This window comes from Lichenostomus cassidix, chromosome 1 (genome assembly GCF_008360975.1).
Source record: "Lichenostomus cassidix isolate B80296 chromosome 1, HeHo_3.0, whole genome shotgun sequence".
Taxonomy (NCBI): domain Eukaryota; kingdom Metazoa; phylum Chordata; class Aves; order Passeriformes; family Meliphagidae; genus Lichenostomus; species Lichenostomus cassidix.
In genome coordinates, this window is record NC_139479.1 from 84219106 (window position 1) to 84240005 (window position 20900).

At 40.9% G+C, this 20900-nt stretch overlaps 1 protein-coding gene across 4 annotated transcripts in view; it reads left to right on the forward strand.

Annotated features, from left to right (window-relative positions):
* TENM4 (teneurin transmembrane protein 4) overlaps window positions 1-20900 on the forward strand; it is a 917609-nt gene that overhangs the window by 805807 nt on the left and 90902 nt on the right. For all 4 annotated transcript variants that reach the window (XM_085066138.1, XM_085066148.1, XM_085066158.1 and 1 more), the window contains one exon: window positions 12920-13136. In XM_085066138.1, the coding sequence (XP_084922264.1) occupies window positions 12920-13136 (217 nt within the window). The remainder of the gene's footprint in view (window positions 1-12919; window positions 13137-20900) is intronic.

Consider the following 20900-nt stretch of genomic DNA (forward strand, 5'->3'; position numbering starts at 1 on the left):
AGCACATGAAGATGTTTGTAGAATACCATAGCATAATTTAGGTTGGACGGGACCTCCAGCAGTTTTCAGTTCAACCTCCCTGCTCAAGGCAATACAGATTACATCAGGTTGCTCAAGGCTGTGTCCAGTCAACTCTTGAACACCTCCAAGGATGGAAATTCCAGCTCTGGACAACCTGCTCTCGTATATGATCATCCTTATTGTAAATGCTTTTCTCCTTATATCTAATCATAATTTCCCACGTGCCAAATTAATGTTTCTTGCCTTTTGTCCAACACTGTCTGGGACATCCAAGAGTACCCCAGCTGACTTCTGGCTTCCCCTTCACAATAACTTGGGTGTCTGGTAGAGCAGATACATATTTCATGTGTGACAGTTCCTTTTGGATTTCTCAGATATGCAAAGGCAACTCAAATCACATTAGGCATCAGTGTTGAGCAGAACTGTGCCCATTTAACACAGACATTATACCTTGGGAAGCTGCTGTGCTTTGAAGAGCACTGAAGAGATGCATGCCTGAAGTCTCTCCAAAAACATGTAGTATGTGGAAGAGCACTATGGTTTCTCCCCCTTTGGGGATTCTATCACATACAGTGGAGTGATGCATGCTCAGGGCTAAAGAAAGGTGGTTTACTTTGGTTCACCAGAAAGGATCCAAATGTGAAATTTGCACATGAATATTGGCAATGGAGGTGGAAGTCCTTTCATGAAGCTTTAGAAGTCAAACTGACCTAGTCAAAATGAATACCATCAGTGGTGAGAAAGAGGTTAGTGGGGCTGTTCACAGTACGGGGGGTTTCACTCTGCCTGAGCTCATTGGAAAGCTGGTTCCTGCACTGTGGTGTCGAGTGTCTGCTAATCAAAATCTCTGCAGCCGGAAATTCCTCAGGATAATAGGAGCTGAAGTCAGAAACTTTTTCATCAGCTCCCAGCCTAATCATACCCTGAGGGAGACGGGTGCTAAATTACAGGGTGTGTTTGGCTCTTAAATCTGGAGGCTGTTCAGATAAACAATAACAAGCTGAGCAGGAGTCACTCAGAGAGAGACTTGGTGAAATGTAATCTTTGTTCAGACCAGTAAAAAGTTGTCTCTGAGAGCAGTCCCCTCTCCACACAGAAGTGTCATTTGTCAAAGCTAGCACTTAGGTTTCACACCCAGGTCCACTGTGTTTACACTTATAAACACCAAGCCCATCAACTTGAAAGAAGCTGTAGTGAGTAACCAAGAGCAGGTGATCATCAAGTATCAGTTAAGGAAAAACAGTGCAATGACAGAGCTGCAATGATCTGGGTAAAAGGCCAAGATTTTGTACATTTAACCTAAAAGGCCACAACAAATGGGATGTGTTTCTTTAAAACAAGATGAGAAAAGTGGTTCTTGCCTCGCTTCAGCAGAAAGTAACCTCTCTAATTCATGACTGCAGACACTCACTACCTAAGAGTAGGTGTGACAGGTAGTACCTACATGTCTCACCCCACACTGAATGCTTTGTCATATTTGAAGAATAAGAAGTTTGAAAGTCTAAAAAATCAAGGAAATTATCTTCTGTGACAAATCCTAAAAGTAGAGTTAATGGCATTTGACAATACCTTGAGAAGAGGCTGATATTCCATATGCTAAATATGGGTTCTTTTGCATTGGTAGACTCCTCTGTTAGAACAGAATGTACAGGAAAAATGGAGAGGAAGAGGATATTCTTAACTAATCTCATGAATATGCTATTGAGCAGCAAAGCTGTGTTATCCATCCTTGTTCTGGAGAAATCATCTAACTGCTGAGAGCCAGAGCTGTCCAGTTCTCCATTTCAATGTCTTCACATGAAGACAAGATCACACTGAGGTGACATCATGAGAGGGACTACATATGTTGAACTAAATTGCTCGTTTAGTCTAAAACTTCAGTACAGTAACTTCATTTGAGGACCTTTGTTGTTGTTTGGGGCTTTTCCAGAGTAGCCAAGTTTTCCAGGTAGAGTAAAGTTTGGCTTTCCAGGAATTGGAACTGACCCATCCTTTATTTCCTGCTTTGAACAATTCCAGGTCCTGAACAGCTGCTGAACGCTTGTCGAACATGAATCTACTTTACTTGTGAAAGTCAAGAGTCTTTCTCATATGAAAAATACATCTGGAATGACAATGTTCACAATATTATCTAAACCTTCCTATTCATTAGAGGTTTCTGTTCGGTTTTCTACTGTTCTCCACTGCCTCTTCCCAATTTCAGCACTTCCAAAGGCTTGTGTTAGTGATTACTGCATGATAGCTATAGATAGATAGATAGATAGATAGATAGATAGATAGATAGATAGATAGATGATGATAGATGATAGATAGATAGATGATAGATAGATAGATAGATAGATAGATAGATAGATAGATAGATAGATATAGATAGATAGATAGATACGCTTCCCAGTCAAATAAGGCTGGCCTGTCCTGACATATATTGCAAACCATTACATAAAAGTATAGAAACTTCATTTTTCATAGCTGTCATCTGGTCAACAATCTTCCTTTGGGAGTGAGGAAAATAAACCATCCTGTTTTCTTTTTCTGCAAGAATTGTATTAGTGAAGCTCTTTCCCCTAAGTTTATGTCTCACTTAGCCTAGCACAAAGAGAGAGTTCCAATGTACCCATGGCCCCATTTTGCCTCTGCAAGTTCAGTCCGTGCTCCACCAGATGCTTCCCAAAAGCTAGCAGGTGGAGCAATTTGCATACTTTCTTCCCCTCTATCTTCCTGAAGCAGAACAACTAAAGGTTGCCTTAGTCTTCCAGCCCTGGAGCAGTGAGCAGGTCAGAGCCACCAAGCCCCTGCACACAGGATTTTTGCTTTTTTTTGCAGCCCTGAGTCTTAGTTATTGCTGCCCCTAGAAACCAACTCCCTCTTCAGGGACAGTGTAATTCAGGAATGGGTTCTGTGAGGCAAATCAGTGCTGTTTGTTTAACTGTACTATAGCCCATTGGCAACTTCTCAGTGTCTTGCCCCATTCAAGGATCAGGTGGTGCTTGTAGTAAGGTGGAGACTTACATAATGCTTTGGAACAGCAGCATTTCAAATCTTTGGCAAGAGAAATTTTGGCACAGTACGCTGGCTTTCTTTACACCCATGTGTTCACTGTCTGTCCACCACATGCCAAAGAGTGTTAGAGAGCTGGCAGGAGTCTGCACTGATCTTTGCAGTGCTTAGGCTTACACCTGAAGGTAGTCTCAGGGTTGCAAAGGGAATGGTGAAGAATCCAGGAGAACCCCAGAACGCAAACCTGCATCTTTGCAAATGTTCGAGGTGCAGACAAGATGGTGGAGTGCTTTCTGATACTTTCTCTTTTTGCCTTCATGCCACAAGGCTTTTATAACATAAGAAGATTGTCTCCTGGGTATGAAGTGTGAGCTGTCTGCATCCTCAAAACCATAAAAAATTATGCAATAATGTGCTGGCTGCATTTGTGGAGGGAAGTGTTGAGATATGAATGCACCTGGGAAAAGAGCCATCATAAATTAGCACTTACCATCACAGATAGATCCAGTCAAACAACAGGGTCATCTTGGAGGAACCACAAAGCACTGCTAAAAAGATGAGAAAGTCTGCTGTGTCTGAAAGATTGTCTAGCTGGTATAATTTGTTAAAGGTCACCCAGCTTCTCTTCCTCTGTTTCATGGTGACTGTTAATTGACTTCTTCTCCAATAAAATGATCAGTTCACATTTTCAGGTTTCAGCTCTTTGCTGATTTTGTGTCACCTGCCCCTGGTTGTTAGCAGCAGGGCTGGCAGGAGGGTGGTGTGAACCCAGGCATTCCAGCACCCAGGAGTAGATGTTGATTGTGCCATTGGAGAGGATGATGTGTTGTGAACTGGGGATCTAGCGGTGCCTTGTCTTGACACTTTCGGAGAGCTCCTGGTACTTTCAAGTAGTCCTTAATGAAATGTGTTTGATTAGTAGAGTCACAAAGAAGCAATGGAAGTTGTCTCTGTGTTGAAGGAAACCTACCATTGTATGCCAAAATGAGGGAGCTAACTTATGGGAAGGAAGCACTGCTGGTACATAAGGTATAACAGAAGATGACGTGAACCAGCTTCAGAAAAAAACAGATTGGACACTTATTTCGCAAAGCATTTCTGCACCTGAAAAGGTGCTTAAACAGAATTTGAGCACCAGTGTGTAAAGCAGAAATTCAGGAAAGCTCTATCAGATGTGCCTTTTTGAGGCAAACTGTTGCAACCTTTGTGGGCCAGAAAGGCCCCTTAAAATCCTAACGTTCTGCACCAACTGTGCTCAACATGCATAGAGAGCATGACCACTTTCCTCTTGACCAGGATTTGAGAAGCATGCCAATATCTGAGTTATCTGAGACCACTTTCCAAGCTGTTCTCAGATGATTGCTTAAATTGGCTTGGATTCAGTCAGAATATGTTAGGGTGAACTTTTCAGCAGTAGCTTAACACTTGCAGCACTTGCCAGGAAAGTGAGAGACCTTAGTGACAAGGATATCTCAGCTGCTGAGGGTGTGAAACCACTGTTCTCACAAAAAAATTTGCTAAGCTCTGAGTCCCTTTTGTTCAGAGTAATCACTTTTGAGAGGTGCTTTGGCTCCTGAAGGAGTAGTTTCAGGTTCAGGTACACTATTGCATGATGACTGATCAGGTTAAGCAACTTGTATTTCCTGCCCTGTCTAAATGCTAGTCAGAGAATCACAGAATGTCCTGAGTTGGAGGGAGCTCACAAGAGTCATTGAGTCCCAACTCTTGGCCCTGCACAGGGCAGCCCCAACTCTGTCGGGCTTGGTGCTGTGACCACTTCCCTGAGGAGCCTGTCCCAGTGCCCAACCTTGCTCTGGGTGAAGAACCTTCTTCTAGTATCCAACCTAAACCTGCCCCAACTCAGTTTCAGACCATTTCCTCAAGTCCTGTCACTGGTCACGACAGAGGAAAGATTGGTGTCTGCCCTTCCCTTCAAGAGGAAGCTTCAAACTGCAAACTCACCTTACTCTCCTCCAGGCTGAAAAAGCCAAATGACCTCAGCCATATCTCATATGGCTTCCCATCCAGAGCCTTTACATTTTTCATAGCCCTCCTTTGGATACTCTCTAATGGCTTCAGTGCCTTTTTTATATTGTGGCACCCAAAGCTGCCCCCAGCACTCGAGGTGAGGCTGCCCCAGTGCAGAGCAGAGCAGGACAATCCCCTCCCTTGCCCAGATGTGATGCTGTGCCTGATGCCTCCAGAACACAGTTAGTCTCTCCTAAGCTGGGAAAGGCCCTCACATGCCTTGCTCAGCTTCATGAAATTCCGTCAAATCCTAGGCTGTCTGGTTTCTGTGCTGCTTTGCTGGCTGTGCAGTGCATAAATCTCTTTGTTAAAAATCTGCCTGGAGAAAGGAAGAAGCCCATGAAGCCAGCTGTATCAACTGTATTCTCCAGAGCAGTGATGAGCTGGGGGATGCTGTGAACTTGTAGATTCTAAACACATTATTATAACTCTGGTTTATGCCAGATAGTAGTGATTATCATGTGTTTTCTGTCATTTCCTCCTTTCACTTCCCTTCTTTTCCTATTCAGATGGTTTTTTTAAACAGGAATGTAGCTCTGGATTATGATGAACATTTTGCAGAGTATTTCTGTAGTAACTACAGAGCTTGCAGAGGCTCTGCACAAGAGCCCAAGGAGTTCTGTAATTTAAATACATGATTGCTATTACATATGACTGTGTTATTTCAAACTTGCAAACAAGTGTTGAGCACTTAAGAAAGATGTGAGGGTAATTCTTTTTCCAGGCAGCCAGCAATCTAATTTAGAGCCAGGATATAACCAATGAGAACCTTGTTCAGATGAAATAAAAACAGAGCAGGTGGGAAACAAGGAGCAAAAAGAATATGAATAGCTAGCATGGTCACAGAAGGTTGACAGTCACATTGCCATTGTTCCTTACAGTTGTTTCCCTTTGACTCCTTACAGAGAAACCAAAAACTGCAACTCTTGTTGAATAAGTAAGATTGCTCTCTGCAAAACACTTGAGTAAAACCCATTTATTCCCCAAATCCAGTTCAAATAAATTGAGTGTCAGTCCTCAACTCAGAGCAGAACATCATTATTTCTGTAAACCTTTATCAGCACAAATATGAACAATAACATGTTTGTGCAAAAGTACTGAGCCATTACTTTAGAACCTTCCTCTAAACCAGAGTTTAGACTAGAACTGAAAGGGTAAAAACTTATTAACTCAAGGGTAAGACTAAGACTTTGTTATCTTTACCTTTGAGCATTTACATTTAAAACCTTTCTCATCCTAACTCTCCCAGTAATTCATCCAAAAGCATCACAGGGCAAGACAGTGTCCCCACAAAAAGTCATAGTGCTCGCTGATGAATGGCACAGAAAGGAAAGTGAAAGACAAGAACTGGATGAGATGAGTGACACAATTATTTGTATAATCAGTGCATTTTATGCTTTTGTTACCAGTGGAAATACTCCCATGGGAGACAATGAGGTTTTATTGTTATTTTTACTTCCTAGTTTTACTTTGCCTAGTACAGTTTTCACAGAGGCTCTTCCCACTCCAGTCAGTGACAAAAAGTGTCATGGTCTTTAGCAGGAGCAATCCTTGAGTTTGTCATTTATGCTCTCCCAGATTTACCCTAATCAGGCACCTTAAGCTCACCTCTCTCTGCCTGCCTGTCTGGCTGGGGCTCCTGATGTGCATCATGGTTCACAGAATGCTCTCTGTGTACAAACAGGTCCATCCCTGCCCATGGCCTGCCTGTTCCAGCCTGACACTTGACATGCAGCACCTGTCAGAGTCTGCTTAAACACATAATAACACCTCTGGCTGCAGGTTATTTGCATTCTGTTGGTGATGTTAGCATGACGGATTTTTGTTGCAGCATCCATAACTCTGTAGAAATGCTCAATTATTCAGTCTCAGCCAGCCAAGACACTGCCCATTAAATCAGCCAACACAATTGTAGGGCCATGAAAAGTCACAGCTAATTTGAAATTTTATTAGCTCTCAGCTGATCTTGTTTACTGCAGCAGCAGTGTCTCAGAATCAGCCCTTTGCTTCTGTACAAAGCTCGAATCTTTGACACCTTTTTTGTGGTGCATGGCAGTGAGTGAGGAACTTGGAAGCTGTCTGCACAGGACTAAGAGGAGGAATGAGACTGCTGTGGGATTTGTGAGCTCTTTGCAGCCAGCAAGTGCAGCAACAACTCAGGGAATGTGGGGACAGTAGGTAGCTCCATTGCTGCTGAAAAGGAATTATTTTGCAGGAATGTCAAAATTTCTGGTTGGTTTGGGTGGACGTATTTTTTTGCTTGCGTCATATGGACAAACATCATAAAGGGCATGATTTTGAGAAAGTGATGAGTCACAAGCAGTGTTGTAAGGCCAAGTAGTTTTAGCTTCTCTTAAATTTGGCATCCAGGTGACTATTTGTGGAAAGCAGTTATGATATGGAGTATCTCATGAAATTCCTGAGCGAGGTCAGTATTTCCATCTGTTGTCATTATCTAGTGTAGCTGTCTCCGTAGTTACAGTGAGTGTTTAGTCAGCTAATACCAGGCGTTTTCCAGCTGGTATTATGCAAATGCTATACTTGTTAGGCCAAGATCCTTCTTCAAGAAGGCACAGATACCTTTGGCGTTCAGCCCCTTCTGTGAAACAATGCTCCCGTGGAGAAAAATACATTGCAGATACAAAACTTAAATGAGAATTGTAGTTATTTCATTGGGCTGTGCTGACACTTCAGAGCCCTTTGGGACTGGAACAGATGTTTTGTGAACAGAAAATAAAAAGACAGTCTCTGCTCCCAGGGAGTTTACAGTCTAAAGCAGTATTTTGAAGAGTTTGCTAATGGGATTGCTGGATTTGAAATATTTAAAAGAGTCAGAACATCATTCTGAAAAAAATATTGCATCTCCACCCACAAGATACGAGCTAGATGTGCCATCCTGAAGTGAAGCTCACTGTCTAATGATATACAGAGTGCAGGTTATCTGATAAAAATGGTCTTGGTCCCCTAAAATATAATGTTGGCTGAATAAATTAGAGCTGCTTTATCCTCAGTGGCAGAAAAGGAAGGGTTTCTGCTGAGCCCAGTTCATTCTCCTTCATGTCCCTCTCGGAAGGGAATGATACAGGGCTCACAAGATGACCTGCAGAGATGCCATCCAGTCTGATTTATTCTATGATTACATGAGTGCTAGTGAAAGATGCAAACCATTGAGCACATTATTTACCAGATGTGACAATGTCTTGCCAATGGCTCCCTTGTCACAACAACAGTGGTTTGATTCACCCCATGGTGACTTTAAGATTGAAAAAGGTATTTATTTCATGGCTTCATGCAAAGGAGGTGGGACAAAAGAGTTTGGGTTTGGTTTTAGCAGGACTCCCAAAAGGACACGGACATGTATATAGGATGCATAAAAGGTCTCAAAGATGTAAAAATTCCTATTGCATGGAAATAAGAAGGAACATTAGAGATGTCTTAAAATCTGGCTTAGTGACACAAATTAATTAGTGACTCTGAATTAATTTGTTAATTGGAAGGCATCCATGATAGAAGCTGTTTTGAAGGGATCCCTTGGAACTGGTTTTTGTACGCAACCCTACTCAGCATTTTCGTAATTGTCTTAGAATGTAGTTTAAGTGTCTCCTGATAAAATTCTCAGGTCACCTAAAGCTCAATATAGTGGTAAATAATGTACCCAGATAATTTTGATACAGAGTGATCTGACTCACATTGTTGCAAGGTCACAATCAAACAAAATGTATCTTAATGCAGCAAAATGCAAAATAGCCCTGGGAACAAAGAAAGGGTTTTATACTGGAGGGTTGAGAGATTCTAGAGAAGCAATGACTCAGAACAGGATTTTGAGGTCCCTAGAGGTAATTGTGTCAACAGGAGTTCTCAGTGCAAGGCTCTTGTTCCTTCACCTCTGTGAACCTTAGAAGTACAGAAGCCCAAAAACTCAGAAGCAGTCTCTTTTCTGCGCCCAATTTTGCTGGCATAATGTTGTGTCCAGTCTTGGTGTCCACACATAACAGATGTGAAATTACTGGAGAGAGATCAAAGGATGTCATACACCAAAGAAAATGCAGTGGCTGGGAAATAAACCTTACAATGGGAAGTTTGATCTTCCTCAGCTGTTCAGAGAAAAGATGTGGAATGGATTGTTGCTCTGTGTGGAGGTACTTGCACATGGAAATGACATCAGGGCATGCAGGGCAGAGCTATTGGTAACTTCATGGACAAAGACCAAACAATACCCAGTCGTGGGATTCTGGAGTTAGTCAAATCCAACCTTGAAATAAGATGCAGTTTCCTAGCAGTAATAAGCATTTCAGAAGCTTACTGGAGGAAGTGGTTGACTCACTATAATCAGCTGTCTTTGATATGTGAGATATTTTTCTAAAACATGGGCTTTAATCCAGTTCTGGGTGGGAAAAAACTAAACAGCCTGTGGATATAAGAGGTCAGACAAGCTGATCACAGTAGCCCCTTTGACCTTAAAGCATATGAATTGCCATAATCCCCCTATGCAAGACTTCAAACTTTTCAGAGATACTTCAGCAATGCATTTGTTCTCTCCTCTGAAGTGCCATGATTATATTACAGTTACTTGTAAGTGAGGGAACTGTCAGTTTTTAAAACCAAGAGCTGTATAAATGTGTCCATAACTAGGAACTTACTGTGCAGCCTACCTGCGCTCAGGGAGCTACTGGAGGTAGAAATCCATATGCAGGTCATGGGTCTCTGTGACTTTGCTGCTGCAAAACTTGGGGTGCACAGGGCCTTGATCCCATGCTCACCTCCCTTACCTGTCTCTGAAAAATATGCAGTGATTTCTAATGAAAATTCATCTTTATGCTTTATAAATTTCTAAGGTGTTTTGTATTACAACTTCATATTGTTCTGTGAAATCGTATCTTGCTATATTATCCTTTGCTGATGGTGCTGGCTTCCCACATTCGTTTTTGTTGAATTGAACAGTTAAAGTCTGAGGGTTTTTTTGCTCTGATTTTATTTTTGATTAATCCATGCAGCTCCCTGAACACCTTGCTCTTCATGGGTCAGGAGCTTCTTGCAAATGTCACTTTATCCTCACTCTTCTGATGGATCCAGTGAGAGACATCAGGGCATGAGAGGTCATAGCTGTGTACAGTGTCATTATATCTCATTACAATTCACTGTGGGGCACCACTTGGATGACTTTTGGACCATATAATAAAAAACCCAAGAAAACAGTATTCACATGGAGACATCACTGCTTATGATCTGGCTTGTAGCTTAACTCTTGCTGTTCTACATGACTCAGACAAAAACAGCTATTACATTTCCTAAAGAATGCTAAAGAAATGCTTTGTCCTGAAACTGCTCTTGGTATTAGATGCAGTTGAGCAGCTAAATGCCATTTCAGCTCTTGGGGATCTTAAAGAATTTAGGATGTCAGTGACAAACCACTATTGTGTAGCTATTCTCAACTTACTCCATACAGGCCCAAAACACATTAGTTGAAAGACTTATCTGCAGATGAGTCCTTATCCTTCTCACCTGTTCGAAACATTGTCCTCTGCATCTATACTTCAAATGTTTATCAACAGTTTCCGGCAAAGACAACATTTCTTTGCTGTCTTGCAGCTTTGGGTCCCAAAACACATTTCTGATGCCTGGAAAAAAGACAGGTTAATGAAGAGGTATGGTACAGCTGGTTTGCCATCCTCTCAGCCGAGTGTCTGTAGCTTTAGAAAAATTTTTTAGGAGAAAAAGACAACATTTTATCTTGCTTGAAACTATGGTCAATATAGCAACAAGGCTAGTTTGTTGTTTCTTTTTCTTTTCTTTTTTTTTTTGTTTTTTTTTGTTTTTTAATAGGTAGCTTTGGCTAAGCCTATTACATCTAAGCAGGTCTGTGTTTTGTGAATGATCTCTCAAACTCCATCTGAGATTTGACCTTCCAGAATCCTACTGATCTAATCATCTGCAGCAAGTAATTTTTTTAATGGGCAAAGAAACTAATTAGTTCTTTTTCATTATCACTAGTCATCAAGAGAAAGGCCAATGGGTAGGTTTAGTGCCCAAGACGAAAACTTTTTGTGGCAATTTTTCAAGGAGTTATAAAGATATTAGAACAGACAGAGGTAAGGGTAACAGATGGGATTTTCCAAAGCACTTTTGCTGGCCTAACAGTGCTCCCATTATTGTTAACATCAAGTGCAGAGCACTTGTGAAAATGACCCTGTGTGTGTGTGTGTGTGTGTGTGTGTGTGTGTACACATGTACATGGAGCAGGTACTCATTGTCTTTGACCTGCTTGGAGACAGGAAGCTCTGGGAACCCTGATCAGCCTTGTTGTTCAGCTGTGTATGAACAACCACATGAAATGATGTTGTCAGTGATATTTTAAACGCTAAAATATTCCAAGATTGGAACAGGTATAACTCAACAGAATCCAAGTCAAGGATATGTGAGCCATCTTAAGTACCAGAAGAGTAAAAGACGAGAGTCCATCCTATTTATATTGCAGTAAATACAAAGTAATGCCAATAACATTAGTGAAAGGACTTCTACTACATACTGGTAAAACTGGGACAAAACTGAAGTGCACGAACAGTAATAATGACAAACTCTTGTTTTAATTTACTGTTTCTTTGAGATAAAAAATCATTTATCCTGAAACCTAAAGATTTCATCCCACTTTGGGAGGGGACTACCTCTCAGGACAGTGTTGCTCTCCAGGCACATTCATTTCTTGCCTCACTGCTGAAGTCATTAGTAGGATGTTTGCTATAAAGGTGGTTTCTCTGATATATGGAGCTCCCAGCAACTACACAGAGACCAACCACTCATTTCACATAGGTCTGTGAACAGCCATCACATGGTAGTAATTTTCATTCACTGTCAAACTGTCTTGCTCGAACTGATGAGTTGGAAGTGAAGGGCTCCATATCCCATTACCCCAGAACAAAAACATCCAGTTCCCTTATCTGATTTAAAGATCTGTCTCTACTACATGCTAACAACTTTTATTGCTAAATGTGATGCTTCATCAAACCCCTTTTGAGCTTTTTTTGTATTTCCTTTCCTGTCACTGCTTTTTACTGTGCTGTTTGCAATGAGCAGTGGCATCTCAAAATGAATGGGGGATGTTGCTATGGCAGTGGGAGGGGAAGTGGTACTGTCTGTGCATTTGATGGCTTGACAGATATGCAAACCCTCATTTTACTGGAGTACGTTCAGCAAGCTTTTTCATGTGTGCCCACTGCTGTTGTTATTGTTATTGTTACTGTTGTTATTAATTTAACGGTGCTGAAAGTGCAAGGTTTATATCCCAAGAGTTTGAGGTCATCTGTTACTCTGTGTCAGTATGCAATAAATGTGACAAAGGTCAAAATAGATCAAACCTTCCCAGCAAAATCTCCTTTGCTTTCTATTCTGTTTTACTTGTATACATGTATAGATGTCTCTGCAGCCACGGTAGATACCATGGCTTTATCCACTGTTTAGTTCTGCTGAAAGTGAACCTGATAGCTTTGATGTGATGAATGTGTCTGTGATTTGCACAAGGAACAGGAGCAGGGTACAGAGATTGTGTATACTGGCAATAAAGCCCACAACCTTTTGGGTCTCTGGAGTTATCCAAGTCATTGAATTATGGAATGGCACATCTCAGAATTAATCTCAAATATGTGTTTTTGAGGGCCCAATCTAATATATGAGTTTTCATATATTACATACTACTGCATATTTATGTTACATGTTAATGTGTATTTTAGGTTCTTTATTATGACTTTAAGTGAACATGCCTTACTCTACATGAAAATCCACATTTCTCTATTGTATGCATCAGAAAGAGTTCTTGCACCCTGAAGTCTGCAGCACTCCATGTTACCATTGCCCTAAAATGTTCCTTCCCATTCTGTAGATGGCCTGGTGGATTGCATGGACCCAGACTGCTGCTTGCAGCCACTGTGCCACGTTAACGCGCTGTGCCTGGGCTCCCCGGACCCCCTGGATATCATCCAGGAGACACAAGCTCCTGTCTCCCAGCAGAGCTTGCATTCCTTCTATGATCGCATCAAGTTCCTGATTGGCAAGGACAGCACTCACGTCATCCCAGGGGACAATCCTTTTGAAGGCGGGTAAGTGAATTTTTTGAGGTTGATTCAGTAAGTGGTAAAGCATAAGCCACTTGGCTGTTTTAGGATATTGAAGGGCAGCAAGGTGCACAATATGGTAATTGTTTAAGTGGAGTAGACACCTGAAGAATTTTGTGGCTGATGTAGTTCTGCTGACTATCTCTTCATCTACACTTTCCTGCCAGCCAGTAAGGCCAGATGCTTCTCTCCCAGCTCATATGAGCAGTTGCATCTTTCCTCACTTTCCTTATTTCAAGGAATGAAAGGCATCCATTCAGCTCTTGTAGTTCAAGTGACTGACACTGCTCACAAGTATCTCCTAAACAGCAGTGATAGGTCTTCCTGTGATAGAGACAAAAGAGAAGGAAACAAGAATGCTATTTGCAATCCACAGTGTGACTGTTCGAGGCCTCAAAAGAAGTGAGGAAAATCTTACCCTCTAAGGAGGGCTGTTAGAGTTATTTGCAATGTAGGCAATCAGGTTGTATATAGATTGGTTTTAAAACCAAGACATGCTTTGTCACTGCAATCATCATCAAGAAACAGGAACTGGGAAAGAAAACTTAGGCAGTTCACTTCTGTGACTGCATCTCAGCAATTTGTTTTAAGTATATTCCTGGCTGTCAGGGCAGGTCATCCCTGGAAAATCATTGCCTGTAGCCAGGTAACTGGGCTGTCAAATTCTTAGATCATTCAGTGTCTGCCGTGAATGTTGCCTTTCAGAAGTAGTGACCCTGGTCCTGGAGGTGGCTCTCAACATTTAGGTTTGAACTCTGTTGATCTTCATCCAGTCATGAACTGCTAACTTTTAGCTTTCCCATACACAACAGTTAATTGGTTGGCACTGAAAATACACAACCCTCATGTTTGTGTGGGTATTTATTTCAGCACTTGAATCTCAGCTGGCATCTCAGGCCCCTCTAGATCTGACCTAAAGCTTTTCATGAAGGGACATTGCCAGCATCTCTTGGGTACCACCTCCCATACATACATTTTTGGTAGTCTACAGGCTGACCTTAGACATGGGGCACGCCACTGTCAGGGAATTGGCCTGATGTGGTAGTTTCCCTAATATTTTTTGTTTCCAAGATCTTCAGGGTCCAAGAAATCTGACAACTGTGATCCAGATTATAACCAAGCACTTACTATGTTGCTAATTGTTGTCCTTCATCGGCATTCTGAAGATCACGGGTACTGGATACTGGACTAGTTGTTGTGGTTTGTTGCTGTAAAATTATGCTTCAGAATATAAAATAGACTATGCTCACAACTTCACTTTTCTGATGTCTTTAGGGTAGCAATTCCTCAGCATTTCCACAGAGGACTCTGGTACAAGGTCCATATGTATCCTTTCTGATAGGCAGAGAGTTTTGGAACACATCTCTGTTTAGTGAAATTTCCATACAACTAATGAACTGTAGGGATCTTCATACATGTGTGATAAAAAAACAAATTAAAATTGCTGTTTCTCTTTAAGGGCTGCTTGCATTCAACAGCACACAGAGCTGGGGAAAGATAGTGGGAATTTCTAATTTATCCAGTGAATTTGTTTCTGAGAGTGCCAACAGAGGACCAACAGAAAGAATGTGTCCTTTAGGGTCACATAAATTCCTGCAGGAGTTACATGTGTTTCATAGGTCTGATGGCAGATCTCTGTGTAGGAAGGTATTACTAACCATCTGTAGATGTCCTGCTAAGGAAAGATTCAGAATTCAAAAGAAGGACCTGCTAGCAGAAATGTTTGTTTGGTATGTAGGTTACTGGAGTGAGGGAATGCAAAGATTCAGATCAATAGGAAGGGTTTTAATGACTGATTTCATTAAATTCAGTGGAACTAATAAAACTTGTTCTATTTAAGTTAGCATGAAGAATTATGCAGATGTAGTGATGATTTATGAGGTTGCTATTCTCAGATTATCAACATGGGGTGTGTGCCACTAAATATGGTCTACAGATATGTCACCTCAAGCTGTGATTGTATTGCATCTCTAGAGTTAACTATCTTGATTCACAAGGGTGATTGCAAGTGATGTTGAAGAATCTCAACAGAAGGTATATTTTCCTCTAAGAGAGCACATGGTCCAGGCTCATCAGAGTGTTGGGTTGTTGAAAATGCCATTACTCTTTTGGGATCTTAAAAGACATCACATCTTCCTGTTAGTTCTTAAAGATTCTATAGATCAACCATTGCAAGGGTTTTCTGCTTACTTGGCCTGTCTTTGTAGTTTCAATTGCCCATTTCACCACCTGGAAAGCTGGACCTTTGAACAGCTCCTTTGGTCACCCTGGAAATGAGAGTGTTCAGCAGTGGTCAGTGTCTGATACGTGCAGAAGCCTGGCCTGGGACCCAGTTAGTCTGGGCAAACGGGACTGCCTATATTTACATGTGTGGATGTGCCCTTTATTCAGTCGCATTGTGGCTCAAACTCCACCAGTTGCTTTTACAACAGACAGGTGATAATATTCCTCTTATCCCTGGAGCTGCTCAGCGTCTCCATGAAAATCACAGCAGCAGCTGGAGGCAAGATGAACTGTTTTCATCACTCCTTCCAGCTGCTCGTTTAAAAGTCCATCCAACGGGAGGCAGTTATTCCTATGGAGAGCTCCAGCATCCTGCCTTAGGACAACCCTCCCCCATTGCTGCTGGGGTGATTCATGAAGTCATCTCCTTCCTGGCATAGATCAGGACTGTAGATTGCTGGGCATGGAACTTCCTACATCATTCTGTGTCATCCTCACGAGGTAAGGCTGGAGTTGGATCCATATCATTTGCTGTGAGCAGTCCCTCATGAGCAGAGAATACAGAGGTAGTCTGTGTCCTGTGTGTCTGGTATCCTGCACAGGCACCAATGACACAGGCACGCTCAGCATTCAGATCAGGAACTACAGCCTGCTCCTCTGAGTTTCACTAGGTCATGACTGACTGATTATCACCCTGTGGGAACCTGGCCACATTTGCATCCCTGTATGGCCTGTGCAGAAGTGACAGCAGTGTGAAGGAGATGACTGAATATCTCTGCAATATACTTCCTGAACTTCAAAACCACAGCTTAGCCACTCTTCAGAGAGAACAGCAGTGCAGATCACCTAATGGATACAAATAAATGAATGTCTCGTGACAGCTAGCCTTTGAGTGAATTTATTATTAAATTACACTCTAGCTTTTTAAGAACAAGCTGAGCTGACAAGCTCTCTCACCAGTGCAGAAGAAAAAGAAAGACAGTGATAAATTACCCTGATGGATAAAGGCAAAGACCTTGTCTCTTCCCAAATACCAGCAATTATATATTATTCATGTTTGGGAAGGAAAAATAATCATTGCCCATATTGAAATGAGTGTTGATGATGATAAAGCAAGTAGCTAAATTAAATTCTGAATGCACAGAATGTCTTTTCACGTCATTTTGATGAACAGATAACAAGTATTCCTCTACTACTTGGTCGTTCTTGTATTGATTTTGAAACCACTTACTCTTGCTGTTTGCTTTGTTGTTTTTAAGCCATTCTAAGTTGTCCATCACCATAAGGAGTAGCACAAGAATCAGTGGTGTCAAGTAGTCAAGGAGTTGACTGTAAAGTAGGACACCTTATATGTTTGTTCTCTTTTGAGGGACCATGCCAGACAATGGCAAGAACAGGCTAAAGTCCTGATCCACAGAGTCTTTTATGGTAAATGTTGGCATAGGTTAAAGTACCTCAGAAAACCATGTGCAGAATTGGCACTTTTGTAAAGAAAATTTGAAATCAATTGATTTTGAAGTGAGTGTGTTCTATATCCCTTTTTTTTGAGACAGATTGTGTATATCTACTTGCTGCCAGTAGTATCAACATGTTCTCATTACTTGGGCAGTTAGAAATAGCCATCTGAGTTACATGAAACATCACAGAGCAGCATCTGGTAGCAGCTGCAAGAGTAGTCCCTGATTGCCCTCAGGTCAGTAGTCTACATACAAAAAGTTGGTTAGTTTTCATGGTTTAAAATTCTGATCAGAATTAACTTTGCATATTTTTTCCCACTACTGAGTGACAAGTTATCTGTAAACAAGTCACACAAACTTCCTGTGTCCCCTCTGTGTCCCAGGCACTACAATATACCATAATACTGATCCAGGTGGAGAGGGTTACACAGCACAGTTAGGAGCTCAGAGAGACAGGTATGCTGTAAATGCCTGTGAATAAATAAATAAATGGAGTTTATTGTCAGAGAGTTAAACTGCATTGTTGCCAAGCCTCATCAAAACCAAAATTGTGAATATTTATCATGGCCAAAGAAGAGCTAAGGAAACGGGTGTATCAAAATGTTTTTTCAGAATGTTTTGGTAGTCCATCTGGTCAGTCCTAAGTGATATCAAAGAATATTGCTATGTTTTCTTAGTGTCCTTGAGGGAGTTTTCCCAGAGAAGCTGTGGCTGTCCTATCCCTGGAAGTGTTCAAGGCCAGGTTGGATAGGGCTTTGGGCAACCTGGTCTAGTGGAAGGTGTCCCTGCCCATCACAGAAGGCTTGGACTAAATGGTCTTTAATGTCCCTTCTAACACAAATATGATTTTATTAATATGGTCAAAGCATCTTCTCTTTTCCTTTCACACATTTCTTCCCATTCCTGGAGGACTGTGGATTCACCCCAGCAGATCTTTCTGAGATTTCTTCCCAAGGAAACCAAAATGCTCTGTATTGTTCCCTCAAGAAAAGTGTAGCTTTGATACAGCAACATAAAAAACACTTACTTAGTTGAAGACAAAGTTAGAGGTCAAGAAACCTGAACTTAGCAGGTGTGGCTTTATACTGATGATTTCTCCTGAGCTGGCTAGTCCAGCCCATGGCTGTGGCCCAACTCCAGGCAGATGAGGTTCCCTTGGGCAGCAGGAAATGCTCTGGGTGAGATGTATCCACTGAATGCAGACACCTGGAAGATAAGCAGGAGCCTAGGGAGCACAGCAGCTCTGTGGGTTAGGACAACTTGGAATGCTGCAAAGTTTAAAATCATGTCACAGAGATTAGACAGCATCCAGTGTTCTGAGGATGAGCGCTTGTGGCACAGCATGGTACCTACATTGATGGAAACAAGGTCATTTTTTCCCCTATTTTAAACCAGGCTAACACAGCAAGTCTTCAAAGCCTCTTCTTCCCAACATCTTCCAAAGGTATCACTCTTCCTTTGATGCTTTCTGTTTAAATGAATTCTTTATTAGGTACAAGTCATAACTTTTTTGAATTACAGAATAACAAGGAATTTTTAAAAACTTACTGGGTTTTATTTTGGTAATTAATCCCTTCAAGAGGGATAAAGAGCAAAGCATACATTTAAAAATTCCCTTTCCTATGTACAGGGCTTATATTTTTTTTTCAATGTTTACCTTTTTCTTTTGATTTTGAGTTTAGCATGACATTATTCCCATATAGTAAATTAATGCAATATATGCAGCTACTTACTTCAACTTTGTGGAATTTGTACCCGCAGGACTTAATGAAAGCAAAGTTCCTGTCCATATTTATGTTCTTTTCCATAACACAGGTAGTGTAATCGTGATGTAATTATATTCCTCTTTCATAACTGTCAGTAAATGGAACTTGGTTGCACTCAGTGATCTTTGAGGTGTTTTCCAACCTTAATCATTCAGTAATTCTGTAAGTCCTGTGTACTGCCATTAGAGAAACTGGGGTGCAGCTTTGAAAAAATATCTGAAAAACATTAAATATTTATTACCAAGCACAAACTCCTGAATAGGATCTTCCCAGTGTGATTTGGGCATGTTTCCAGGGTCCAGCAAGGCAGCTGATAGAAATGCTACACCATCATGTACCTGGAATTAAAAGGTCTCAGGTGATATCTGTGTCCCAAGGAGCTCTTGGAGTGTGCAGAAAACAAATCTCAAGCCTTCAAAACTCACAAGCGTGAAAGAAAACCTCCTAATGAGCTAAGTAGCTCTCAGATAACAGAGGTGCTGACATGCACTTTTGGATTTAGGAGTCTAAACTATGGTGTAGGTGCTGATACATTCTCTTGGATCTGCCTGCAGATATTTGATTAATATTTATTCAATACTTAAGGTACTTTCCTCTGAAAAAAAGACTTCTTATAAGGAAGAGTCTGTCCTTTGAGTGTGACATTTATTTACTAAAATGATTAAAACCTCCTATATAAAAAAGCAGTTTTATAATCCCAAACATAAAATCTTACATATTTTATTGGACATTTTTTTCCTAATTCCATTGGATCATTACTAATCTATCAGTTTATATGTAGTTAAAGAACTTTCCCTATGATCATCATAAAGATAGATCATTTTATAATTAGCATGGAAATAATGTACTTTTCCTTCTCTTCTGCTCAGTTTTGTTTTCATGGTGCCTCAGATTCAGTGAAAGGAAGTGCTTTTATTCCTGTTCTGCAGAGCTGAATATGTGGCCAGAGCTTACAAAATAAATACCAGATGTAAAATACTGTAATAATACAGAACTGCTAAGTTCTGCAGACATTTTTAGTGAAGACTTGACATGAATACATTATTCATCTCTGAAAGTTATTGCGGCATAAAGTCTTTACCTCTCATAGAAATAATAGTTTAAAAATGACTTCTGAAAAATCATTAAATAAGCATTATTCAATATTTGGTGGAAAAACTATCTTGTACCTTATGTACTACTGGACACTTGACTGGGATTGTACAGACATAGAAAAGTATGAGTATGATTGTGTTTCTTTGTTATCTTATGCAAAGCAAGAGAATGTTTCTTTGGTTGTACTGGAGAAAAGGAGAGAACATCAACTCCTAAAGCATTAGTCAACCACACTGTGAGTAAAAGGATTCTTCACTGAAACTTTGCAGTAAAGCACAGCCCAACTTTATTATGTGTTGCATTTCCTATAAAACTCTGTTCTAAAATACTTTCATTTAAACAGTTGGAGGCAGTTTTACAATTTCACAGACGTCATCAGCATCTTTTCCTCTGCTTAGTAGCCTTCCCATATCCCTTACCCTCCCACCTTACCATTATAGCTCAGCTGAGAAATCTTGAGATGTAAAAATAGTGAGTCAATGAGGCATAGAGATACAAGATGCTTTGGATGGCAGGAGTGGCATCTCTTTCCAACAGTGGCCCGATTGCTTGGTGAATCAGAGAGGAAGATTGTACTGTCGTAAAGAAAAAGGACACACATTGAGAAAGTGAATAACTTTCAATTCCTGGGAGAAGTTTCCAAAGCAATAAGGGCCTGAGACTGTGAGGAATGGAGCCAACAGGGAATTCTTGTGACAGCAATGATCATGGGTTTTCTAGAAGTGGTAGGTGGTCCTCAAAAGATAATACATTTTGTTACCAAACTGTCATGCAATAAAGACACCTCCTTTTCCTTTTGGAGGAGCTACAACCAGCAGTCACTGATACTTCTGAAAAAAGGTGATGCTCAAGGAGATGTTTAAGAACCATCAGTTTATAAGTCTTCACAGAGCAGAATGGAGTGAGGTGCATGCAGTGGGAAGCATGAACAATAAAACCAAGTGCTTGCACGTGTACTGAAAATAACAGACGAAGAAGGCCCACCAGTGTGAGATTGTCAAGTTAGACCAGATCTAAAAAGGCAGCAAGAATAAAATCTGCATCTAGAGATGTTACTATAAATATTGATTAATAAGCATGTTCTTCTTTGACTTCAAATACCAATTTCATTAGCCACATTTGTAAAAGTATCTGAGCTTTATGTGGCTTTTTCCCCTGTCCTTCTTCAAACAATTAAAGGAATGGGTTTTCACTGGAGCTTTTCATTC